Genomic DNA, 12,101 nt, shown 5'->3' on the forward strand with positions numbered 1-12,101 from the left:
AGCCGGGTGTACCCAGGTCTGGAGTCCTGGGCTCCGTGGCCAGAAAATCCAGGTCTTGATTTCACTTGGGCCATTGCAGTTGCGCAGCCGGCCAGGCTGATCCAACATGCAGCTCATTCAAGCTGATCCTGTGAAGAAAGGGGGAAAACCCGGTATGGATTTAAAGTCACCCAGTGGCTCTGTGGGGCAGGACTGCTGCTGTAGACATTGTGCCCTTTGACCTCAACCATACCTGTGTCCTCTGTACATGGGAGGGGGAAGTCCTCTGGCCCATCTTCTGTCACGCAGGGTGTCCATCCACAGTAGTTCCTGTTCCTAATATTGAGCATTAACTATGCGCTAGGTATCATGCTGAGGTGTGAGGCACCTGCACCATCTCACAGAATTCTCTTGGAGGCACAACTAGTAGAAGGTCATTTGCCAAGAGGCAAAGCTGGGATTTGGACTAGGGCTTTCTGCTTTCTAGAATCCCAAAGATGAGCTGAAACCGGTTTGGCTCAGTGGATAGAGCATCGGTCTGCGGACTGAAGGGTCCCAGGTTCTATTTCAGTCAGGGGCATGTACATTGGTTGTGGGCACATCCCCGGTAGGGGGTGTGCAGGAGGCAGCTGATCGATGTTTCTAGCTCTCTATCCCTCTCCCTTCCTCTCTGTAAAAAAATCAATAAAATATATATATTTTAAAAAAAGAATCCCAAAGATGGTTAATTTCCTCCTGGTTGGACTCGCCCAAAAAGGGATTTTTGAAACCGTCACCCAAAATTTGCAGCCCTACCCAATCCCCTTTATTCACATCAGCCTGTGGACTCAGAACTGGCTGGAAGGTGGCACCCCTCTCCCCATTGCTCTCGGAAGAGTTCAGACCTATGTAATTTCTGGTCCCTGTAGTGACTTCCTGTGTGCTTAGCAAACAGAATATAACCATTCTCTGATATGTACACATAAAATTAATGGCTACTAATTATTATCACTGCCGTTATAAAAAAAAAGACCACCTAGCCATCATCTAATCCCCAATTCAAATCTCAGTTTTGAGCCACTCTAACTGTCCCCATCCCCAACTCTGTGGATCTGGCTGGGAGTGGGGTAAAACCCTTGGAATGTGGAGGATGCACTCATTCATTCATTCATTCATTCAACCTTTCATGCTTGAGCATGCCAAGTTCATTCCTGCCTCCATGCCTTTGCAGTTTCCTCACCTTGAATGCTTTCTCCACAAATGCTCCCATCTTAAAAGTCACCTCCCCAGAGTAGCTCTCTCAGACCTTCATGACCCCTCCTAGCAATTTCTCATCATATCTCCTCCCTTAGTTTTAAATTCATGACACTCATTACTGCCTAAAACGATGTCATCACTTCTATATTGATCTTTTTTGTCTGCTTCCCTCCTGTAAATGATGGTCCCAAAAGGGCAAGAATTTTTGTTTCATTCAGTGCTGTGTCCCCAGTGCCTAGCACAGTGCCTGGCATACATACAGTAGGTGCTCAAGAAAATTTTTTTAAACAAAGACTCCTATTCATTTGCACATACATACACTGAGATGCCAACTCAGGAGTCCTCTATGGGGTCCTGTGCTGGTCTCTGATGGTCAGGGAAGGAATCAACCTGATACCCGCCACCCCCCCCACCCCCCGCCCCACTGCAGTCCTCAGCGCATGGCCAAAGATGGCCAGTGATGATGTTGATGAGGGGCCTGTGCCACCCAACTTCTGCTCCTCCAGGGGGCTGAGAAGACTTGCCGGCTGAGGCTGCTGGCCCATGCTGACCTCTATCTTTTTGCTCCTTTGCCTTCCAGAAGGATTTGCCTCTGCCCCGGAAAAGCAGCAGGTGAGCCTTGGGGAGAGATGCGCTGGGCTGGACGCCCCTTCTCCAGCCAGAGTTGGGATGCAAGGCGGGCGCGGGCGGGGCCTGAGGCATTGGTGTCCAGCAGCGCCCCCTCCTGGCAGGCGGCAGCCGCACGGCCCTTCCCGTCCCTCCCCTCCCCTCCCCTCCCCTCCCCCGCCCTCCTCTGCCCGCTGCGGCTTCAGCCTCCGCCCCGTGCACTCGCTCCCCGCGCCGCCGCTGCTGCCGCACCTGCCACCATGTCGCCACCGCCGGGTCATGTCTGACTCTCTCTGGACCGCGCTTTCTAATTTCTCGATGCCCTCCTTCCCTGGTGGCAGTATGTTCCGCCGCACCAAGAGGTAGACCCCCGATCCGTCCCCCAAACCTTGACCCGGCCCTCCCCCACCCAAGCCGCCCCTCCAGACGCTACCGCAGGGCGGGGCCCGGGACCCTGCACCCGGTCCAGCTGCGACAGAGGTGCCCGCGCTGCGCCTTCCTGCCAGGGATGGGCTGAATGGGGAGCATGGTGGGGTGAGGCTGGGTGGGTACTCTGGAAAGGATCGCGATGGGGGGGGGGAGAGGCTGCTCTGGGTCGGGGGTTGCAGTGCCTTTGTCTGCTGGCGCTGTGGGCTCTGGCAGCTCAGAGGGGGTAAGGGAAGAAGGGGAGGGTGGGGGCTTGGCACCTTCAGAACAATAGCCGAAGCCTGGCCTCTCCCCCACCCCCACCCCCCGTGCCGCGTGCTCAGGCCTGGCTCATATGCTCAGTCACTGCGGCGGCGGCGGCAGCGGCGGCGGCGGGGTGGGGGGACTGAGAGGAATTTAGGGGCTGGGGGCTCCCTCCTCGGAAGCTTGAACCTGAAGAGCAGAAAGAAGGGGGTATTTTTACCATAGCACAAACTCCCTCCAACACAGAAAATAGTGACACACAGCGTCACGTAGGACATGAAGACACACACACATATACACACAACAGCCCTAGTGGCCCAGATACATCCGGGAAGCGCCACGCATACCCAGCCAGACAGTGGCCATAGGTCAGAGACCTGCACAGACACACAGGGGCACCCCCAATGTCACACAATGACAAATAAACCCACAGGTACACTATTTTGTACACCAAATAAGATGTTACCTGTATGATTACCTGTAACACACATGATTTTGCTACCAGAGATGCACACAGACACACATGGCAATGACATCGATGCATCCAGTGTTGCAACACATGATATCATCTAAGCATGTCGCATGCTATGTCACACGGATGCCAGAATAAATAGGCACAGGTTCTCTTGCAGAGAATGAGATACACAATATCACACATTATCACGTGCAAGACTCGTACAGGGATTGTCGCACACAATGGCATGCTCAGACATGGCCAGTGTCACAGGGAGTTAAACCTACACACAGCAAATGCCACTCGTGGACACTCATGGTGAATGTCACATGCAGACACAAGGACAGCGTCTCATACAGACTTTGCCGCATAAAGACATAGGCACGCCTGGAGCAGAGATCATGCATCAGGCAGATGTTACAGCACACACTGGCACATCCATCACGCACCAGTGACGGTCACATTACACATTGTGTCATATAGGCACACAAAAGTACAGGTTGTGTCACACAAGGACTGTCACACTTGATGTCACACTAGGATGTGCCCGGCGCTGAAGTCACACACTGGGTGCCTGCCTCCCATGGATACAGCATGCCTCGCACAGACCTAGCTATAAAGACACTCGGTGTCTCCAGCCGTGTCACATAGATAACATGACTGTCACTCCATGACTGGAACTATACCCCACATGGTCACACATGGTTCCCACTGGATGTCTTTCACACACACATCACACCTGCATCCCCTCCGTTCAACCTTGTATCCTCCGTGACTGTCTCCGCCTCTGAGAGGTTTTCTGGGGGCCCTTCCCAGAATAGGGGGCGACTGGTGGGGCTCAAAATCTCCCCGGGCTGCGGCCTGGCACCTTTGCCTCCCCTTCCCTGCAGCTGCCGTACCAGTAACCGGAAAAGCCTCATCCTGACCAGCACTTCGCCCACGCTGCCGCGACCCCACTCCCCACTGCCTGGACACTTGGGTGAGACGGTGGTGGGTGTGGACCAGACTAGAGGCGGCGGGGCCCCAGGAGAGGGGTGTGTCCCTGCCGCAGGAGGGGTGGGCCGCGTCTGGACCGAGGCTAGCGTGCAGTCCGCAGGGGGGCGGCTATTGGTTTGCGGCGCTAGAATGTTAAGGGGGTGGGGCAGAATGAAGGATCCACACCTGGGGCGAGGCTGTGGCAGAGGAGGGCAGTACCGACCTGAAGGGGCTGTGCCAACTCCGTACCCAAAACGCCTTCGAAGGGGGCGTGGCCCAGAGTAAGGAGGGAATAGCGGCTGCCTGCAGCCCGCTCTGGGGATCAGGAAGGCTGATGGGGTTGCCAGCCAGCCCAGCCTAAAGGTCCCCCTCTTTCCGGACACAGGTAGCAGTCCCCTGGACAGCCCCCGCAACTTCTCCCCCAGCACCCCCGCCCACTTCTCGTTTGCCTCTTCCCGCAGGTGAGTCCCTGTCCGCGGGGCCCAGAACCCTGGTCGGACTTTCCCCACCACCGTCTGGGCTGCCATCTGTTCCCTTCCCAGTGGGACCTGAGTCGGGACCGGAGGGCTCCGCTGAGCGCCCCAAGGTCCCAGCGGGAACCGGCGCCCAGCCTTGGGGGCGGGGCCTACACGAGGGTGGGGCCCACCGCCTGTGCGAAATCCGGGGCGGGAAGGGGTTTCCTCCGCTGAGCAGCGGAAGCCCTGGGTCCGCTTCGCGCCTAGCGCTCCGGGCCGGGTGTTTCCATAGCAACAGGACGGGGGCCAACAGAGATGAAGTGCGCACGCGCAGACTACGCGGTGCCCTGCTAGGACCTCCGGGTCCCCGCTGGGGGGGAGGGCGCCTAGGGCTATTTCTTGCGAGCCCAGGAGGAGGAATCTCAGGTTTCCTCTAGGGAGGGGGTGTCTGCGCGTTTCGGAGTGTCTCTAAATGCATTTTCTGGGGCCTCTGGCAACATTGGCGGAGGCAGAGAGATTCCTTGAATATTTGGGAGAGGAACTTCTGGGAGTCACCAGTGTGTTCGGAGGGGTCTCTTTTTCTTTGAACTTGACTCATTCTAAAAGCGTTGTCCGAACACAGGCTGTGTTCTGGGAGGTGAGCACAGGGGGAACGAGCCTCAGAGTTGAGTTGGGGTGGGTGGCAGGCCAGAGAGCCAGGATGACTGCAGAGGCTGGTGAAGGCTGTGGTGTGGGAGTCACAGCAGACTGTGAGGACAGAGGACATTTCCCCGGGGAGAGTGGAGGAAGGCCTCTCTTGTCCGTGGAATTCATCTGAGAGGAATGGAAACCAGAAAATGGCTCCAAGATTGGGCCTAATGTGGCCACCTGCACGGAGGGTGGGCTGAGCGAGGGCAGTGCCTGGAAGGAGGAAGGAGGAAGGAGGGAGGAGTCCAGGGTGTGGGAGTGTGTCCTTGCCAGTGTGTGGGAGTGTACGTTTGTGAGGTTGTGCATATGTGACGCAGCCTGTGCCTACACAGGTGTCCATGGAGAATATGTATCCGCATGTGAGTGTGAACGTGTGTGAGTGGGAATGCGTGTGTGTACCTGTAGGGTTGTAAATGTGTGCATATGTGAGGGAATAGGCACCGCCCTGTGTGTCTCCACGGGAATGTGTAATCTATGTGGGAGTGTGAATGGGTGTGTGGCTGTGTGAGAGTTTGAATGTGTGACAGTGCGTGAGGGTATCTTGGATGTATGTGTGAATGTGAAAGAGTGGATAGTGTGTGTGTGTGTGTGAGGGAGTGTGTAGCTGTGTGTGTATTAGAGTGAAAGTGTTGGGGTTTTTGTAAGTGTCTGTGTGCATATGTGATTGGATGCCTGATTTTGCGAGTGCAATTGTGTTAGGGTGGAAAAGTATGGTATTTGGGTCCATGTATGGTTCACCTGTGAATGTGTGTGACTCAGTCCATGAACACTAGTCACACTAACACTAGAGGGTGTGGCCAGGAGAGTGACTGTGTCTGATGGGAGAGCCTGTCTTAGTGTGTGTGTGTGTCTGAGAAGACCCAAGGGGTCTGCTTCTGTGAGCTTTCTCATGGGGAGATCCTCTGGGGTTGATTTTTGGGGTCCTCTGGGATAACTTTTTTGAATGGGCTGTTCTGGTCCTCGTTGGGGTCCTTGCTGGGGGCAAGTGGGGCTGAGTATGGCAGGAGAGGAGGGTTCTGGGAAGGAGCAGAGGAGACTGGTGCCTGACTAGAAGACTTCCCCTTTGCCTCCTTGACTTGGAGGGCCTTCAGGAATCTCAGAGCACAGGTCCACTCCCCCAGCCCCTGCCCTGGCCCTGGCCGGGGGCTTCTCTCCCCACCTGAGGCATGGAGGGGCCTGGAGACCTGTCGCCTCTGAGCACTTGGCTGGGTTCCAGGGCGGACGGACGCCGCTGGTCTCTGGCTTCGCTCCCTTCGTCTGGCTATGGCACCAACACACCCAGCTCCACCGTCTCGGTGAGTGTCCTATGGGTGGGCAGGGGATCTTCTAGCCCCGTGGTCGGCAAACCGCGGCTCACGAGCCACATGCGGCTCTTTGGCCCCTTGAGTGTCCTATGGGTGGGTAGGGGATCTTCTAGCCCCGTGGTCGGCAAACTGCGGCTCGCGAGCCACATGCGGCTCTTTGGCCCCTTGAGTGTGGCTCTTCCACAAAATACCACGGCCTGGGCGAGTCTATGTTGAAGAAGTGGCGTTAGAATAAGTTTAAGTTTAAAAAATTTGTCTCTCAAAAGAAATTTCAATCGTGTACTGTTGATATTTGGCTCTGTGGACTAATGAGTTTGCCGACCACTGTTCTAACCCAAAGGCCCATGCCCAGGCCAGCAGCTGGGCTGGCCTTAATGAGTGTTTTGGGTTTTTCTTGTCCTCGAAGAGTCACCTGTCCATCTACTAGTGAGTTGCAGGCCCCGCCCTTCCACCCCCAGCCCTGTTCTCTACCCTCACTATAACTTCCTGGGGATCCTATTCATCACCAACTTATTTTACCGAGAACGACATGAAGCCATTTGCCAAGGTGTCCAAAGCTAGCCACGGCCGGTGTCTGCTCTTTACCCAGCGCCCATTTGCTCACCCACTGCAATACCCAAAGTCCCTCTGTCCCTCTGCCCCCTTTTCTCCCTGTGTGTCTGGTTTGCTCATCCATCCACTGGAATGCTGTTGAGCAGACATTTAGCATGTGACTGTCATGTGGTGGGTGAGCTCTACAAGCTGAGCAGGGTCCAAGGATTCACAAAGCCCTCATGGAGGGAGGTAGACCAGTAAGAAGGCATTTACAACGTGGGGGGTTGGAGCTGTGATGGGGGTAGTGTAAGGGGAAGTGATAGCAGAGAAGAGGCAACTGACTTAGCTAAGGGAGAGTCGAGTAGGCTTCCTGGAAGAGTTGGCATTGAAGCCGAGACGAAGGATCAGCAGGAATTTGGCAGGTGGAAGAAGAGAGGGAAGGGTGTCCAAGGAATGGGGAACAACAGAGAACTGGCCGCATGGGGAAAATTGAAAATAACCTTGTGCAGTTGGACTTTGGGTTGGAAGTCGAGGAGTCGAGGTGAGGCAGGCCAACACCCTGATTATGCTGGGGCCTGTTGGCCAGGGCAGGGAGGTGGATTTTATTCTGAATGTAGGGGGAAGTCATAGAAAGGCCTTTTTTTTTCTTTTTTTGTATCATATTAAAATTTCAATCTGAACTATTTGACATTGTGCTTTTGTAGGTCATAGATTATGTGCATTAAAAAAATTTTTTTAAAATATTTTATTGATTTTTTTACAGAGAGGAAGGGAGAGGGATAGTTAGAAACATCGATGAGAGAGAAACATTGACCAGCCGCCTCCTGCATACCCCCTACCGGGGATGTGCCCGCAATCAAGGTACATGCCCTTGACTGGAATTGAACCCGGGACCCCCCAGTCCGCAGGCCGACGCTCCATCCACTGAGCCAAACCAGTCAGGGCTGTGCATTTAAAATTTATTTTAGTAGATACTGATGGGGTACGGAGGGTTTTTGTTTTTGTTTATTTTTAATATATTTTATTGATTTTTTACAGAGAAGAAGGGAGAGGGAGAGAGAGTTAGAAACATCGATGAGAGAGAAACATCAATCAGCTGCCTCCTGCACATGCCCTACTGGGGATGTGCCCGCAACCAAGGTACATGCCCTTGACCGGAATCAAACCTGGGACCCTTCAGTCCACAGGCCAATGCTCTATCCACTGAGCCAAACCGGTTAGGGCGGGGTAGGGAGTTTTAGGCAGGGGAATGAGTGATGTGATGTTTAAAACGAGCATTCTGGCCCTAGCTGGTCTGGCTCACTGAATAGAGCATTGGCCTATGGACTGAAGGGTCCCAGGTTCGAATCCGGTCAGGGGCACAGGCCTGGGTTGCAGGCTCTATCCCCAGTAGGGGGTGTGCAGGAGGCAGCCAATCAATGATTCTCTCTCATCATTGATGTTTCTAGCTCTTTCTCCCTCTCCCTTACTCTCTGAAATCAATAATTTATTATTTTTTTTTAAAGAGGATTCTGCCTACAGAATCAAGTGGATGTCCTTGTGTCTCTCCAGTGATATCTGTGGGTCTGTGATTGCCCTGGCTGCATGCCAGGCCCTGACCAAGGACCAAGCGGAGCCAATCCTTGCCCTCAAGCAGAGCAGCCAGTAATAACAAATAAATAAGTAGAGGAGTCGAGGTAACGCAGGCTGAGACCCTGATTATGCTGGGGCCTGTTGCCCAGGGCGGAGAGGTGAATTTTATTCTAAATGTAAGGGGAAGTCATAGAAAGGCTTTTTACATAAAGATGTAATAAGTCAGGAGATAAATACAGCAAGAATAAACAACAGAGGGCAAGCATAGGAAGAGATAGGTGTGTGTTCAGAGGAGGCCTCTCTGAGAGGTGACATTTAATCCATAGTAGATGTGCTCCAGGCAGAGGGAACAGTCAGTGCAAAGGTCCTGAGGCAGGAGTGTGTCTGCCTTGTTCAAGGTTTATCAGGAAGCCATAGCCCAGCTGGCATGACTCAGTGGTTGAGCCAGTCGACCTATGAACCAGGAGGTTATGGTTAGATTCCCAGTCAGGGCACATGCCTGGGTTACAGGCTCAATCCCCAATGTGAGGCGTGCAGGAGGCAGCTGATCAGTGATTCTCTCTCATCATCCTCTCTCTCTCTCTCTCTCTCTGAAAAAAAGAAAAGAAACAGGAAGCCTTAGCTCTGTGGCTGGAATAGAGCAAGTGAGGGGGAGAGTGGGCAGAGGTGATGACAGAGAGACAGGGCCAGATGGTAGTGCAGAGAACTTGTGGGGTGTGGGAGGGACTTCAGTGTTCATTCTGAGTCCCGTGGGAGCCATGGAGGGTTCTGAACAGAGAAGGGATGTGACTTGACTCTCCGGTTTTCACAGGCTCTCCCGTCACATCTATGTCTGTGTTACTGTTATCCGTGTCTGTCCCCATCCCTCTGTTGCCTGGAGTCCCAACCTGGGCCCTGGGACATCCCGGATCATGGTCCTAATCAGGTCCTAATACCAACCTTGCCAGTAGTCCATCCACCCCAGGAATCCGAGGCCAGGGTCCCAAGATTTGAACCCCACCCCCACCCCCCGCCCCGCAGTAGCTCTGACCCTTGTTCTGCCCCTCCCCCAGTCTTCCTGCTCCTCCCAGGAGCGCCTCCACCAGCTGCCCTACCAGCCCACCGTGGACGAGCTCCACTTCCTCTCCAAACACTTCGGCAGCACCGAGAGCATCACGGACGAGGATGGCGGCCGCCGCTCCCCGGCCGTGCGGCCCCGCTCGAGGAGCCTCAGGTGGGCCGGCATCCCCTCCCCCAACTCCAAGCGAGTCTGGGGGTTGTGCACCGCGAGACCCCAGTCCCCGTGAACAGGCAGAGGACCGGACAGGATGGGCTTCTCTCCTACAGCCCCGGGCGCTCCCCCTCCTCTTATGACAACGAGATCGTGATGATGAACCACGTCTACAAGGAGAGGTTCCCGAAGGTGAGGCGGGGTCGCAGGCGGCTGCGGGGAGGCTGGGCGGCCGCAGCTCCGCTCGCCTTAGCTCCGCGCGCCCCCTGGTGGCCGGCGCGCTCAGCGCAGGCTCCTGCGGCCGCCCTTGGGCTAAGCCCGGCCCCGCGCGCTCACGCTGCCTGGCCTCCCTCCTCCCGCAGGCCACCGCGCAGATGGAGGAGAAGCTGCGTGACTTCACCCGCGCCTATGAACCTGACAGCGTGCTGCCGCTGGCCGATGGCGTGCTCAGCTTTATCCACCACCAGATCATCGAGCTGGCCCGGGACTGCCTGACCAAGTCCCGCGACGGCCTCATCACCACCGTCTACTTCTACGAATTGCAGGAGAACCTAGAGAAGCTACTGCAGGATGTGAGTGCTCTGGAGGCCAGCCCCATCCCAGACTCTGCACCCCAAAATCAGGCCAATGCCATCCTTCACCCCACACCCACTCGCGGGGCTCCTAACACGTTCTAGGCGCTGGTGGGGAGCTGAGGATTCAGGGGTGGAAAAGAAGGACATGGTCCTGATGGGGGAAGTAGGTATTTAACCTCCTTTAGGTCTTTACTGTCACCTTCTCATGTCGGCTTTTTATTTTTAATATTTTAGATATATTTTTATTGATTTCAGAGAGGGAGAGGGAGAGAAGGATGGAACCATCAATGATGAGAGAGAATCATTGACCGGCTGCCTCCTGCACGCCCTACACTGGGGATGGAGCCAGAAACCCAGGCATGTTCCAGGAATCAAACCATGAACTCCTGGTTCATAGGTGAACGCTCACCACTGAGCCAAGCTGGCTGGGATCAGGTTGGCTTTGTAGACCCGTCTATTTAAAATGTCAAACTCTGGCCCTAGCCGGTTTGACTCAGTGGCTGGCCTGCAGGCTAAAGTCCCAGGTTCGATTCAGCAGGAGGCAGCTGATCAATGATTCTTATCATTGATGTTTCTATCGCTCTCTCCCTCTACCCTCCTCTCTGAAACCAGTAAAAAAATATAAAATTAAAAAAAATAAAATGTCAAACTCTGCTCACACTCACCACCCACTGTCTCTTTAAGATTTTACCTTAGCACTTAGCATCATCCGTCATAATGTCTGTTTTTCTTATCTTATTTCTTGTCTCACCTACTCCAGTATCAGTCCACAGGTGGAACTGTTGTTCACTGTTGTATCCTAATTGCCCTGCACATAGTAGGCGGTCAATAAATGTTGATTAGATGAATGGATGGAGGTGATGCCCCCATTCAGTGATAATGCGTAGCACACACCTAGTGTGTGCTGGACACTGGGAACACAACAGGAACAAACCAGAGGAAGAGTCCTGCTTTGCTGGGGTTGATTCCTAGTATGGGAGACGGGCAGGAACAGGAAAACAGACAAACCAAGGGCGTCAGTGATTTTAGCTGATTTTTAAGGCTATGAAGCAAATAGGATAGGGCAACCCGATGGAGTGTTAGGGCTTTCCTTGTAAGGTCCAGGAGGCCTCCCTGGAGGAGGTGGCTTTGAAATTGGAAGAAGAATAATGAGGAAGTGGCAGCTATAAAAAAAAGCTGGGAGGAATGTGTGTTGAGCAGAGTGAGCAGCACATACAAAGGCCCTGAGGTGAGGAGGCAGTTTGGGAAATTCCAGGAGCGCAGAAGCCACGTGACTGTACTATTTTGAGAAGATGAGGTTGGATAAGGGTATAAGGACCAGAATATAGGGCTCTGTGCTCCTAGCCCTCTGCCCGGAAGGACAGCATGTTGGTATGATTACATACTTTGGCACCAAATCTGATTTGAGTTTGGATTTTGCCACTAGGTCCATAGGAGTCAAGAGCACAGACTTCAAACAGCGTATATTCTCACCCAGCTCATCGCTTATTTACTCTGCAGCCTTTTCGAAGTCAATTAACCTCTCTGTGCCTTCTGCTATAAAAAGGGGATTCACTCATTCTTTAATGCTACAAATATTTATTAAGAACCTAGTCTGAGCCGAAACCGGTTTGTCTCAGTGGATAGAGCGTCGGTCTGCGGACTGAAAGGTCCCAGGTTCGATTCCGGTCAAGGGCATGTACCTTGGTTGCGGGCACATTCCCAGTGGGAGATGTGCAGGAGGCAGCTGGTCGATGTTTCTCTCTCATCGATGTTTCTAGCTTTCTATCCCTCTCCCTTCCTCTCTGTAAAAAATCAATAAAATATATTTAAAAAAAAAAAAAAAAAAAGAACCTAGTCTGAGGC

The 12,101-nt window shown here is 53.7% G+C and overlaps 1 protein-coding gene across 1 annotated transcript in view; it reads left to right on the forward strand.

The window, feature by feature from the left end:
• The first annotated feature begins 2,100 nt into the window (after positions 1–2,100).
• MAST1 (microtubule associated serine/threonine kinase 1) overlaps positions 2,101–12,101 on the forward strand; it is a 28,660-nt gene continuing 18,659 nt past the window's right edge. Inside the window, exons 1-7 of the mRNA XM_008157933.3 lie at positions 2,101–2,183; positions 3,835–3,923; positions 4,305–4,380; positions 6,278–6,356; positions 9,524–9,684; positions 9,798–9,873; positions 10,044–10,253. Of these exons, the coding sequence (XP_008156155.2) occupies positions 2,101–2,183; positions 3,835–3,923; positions 4,305–4,380; positions 6,278–6,356; positions 9,524–9,684; positions 9,798–9,873; positions 10,044–10,253 (774 nt within the window). The remainder of the gene's footprint in view (positions 2,184–3,834; positions 3,924–4,304; positions 4,381–6,277; positions 6,357–9,523; positions 9,685–9,797; positions 9,874–10,043; positions 10,254–12,101) is intronic.

This window comes from Eptesicus fuscus, chromosome 6, assembly GCF_027574615.1.
Source record: "Eptesicus fuscus isolate TK198812 chromosome 6, DD_ASM_mEF_20220401, whole genome shotgun sequence".
Classification (NCBI taxonomy): Eukaryota; Metazoa; Chordata; class Mammalia; order Chiroptera; family Vespertilionidae; genus Eptesicus; species Eptesicus fuscus.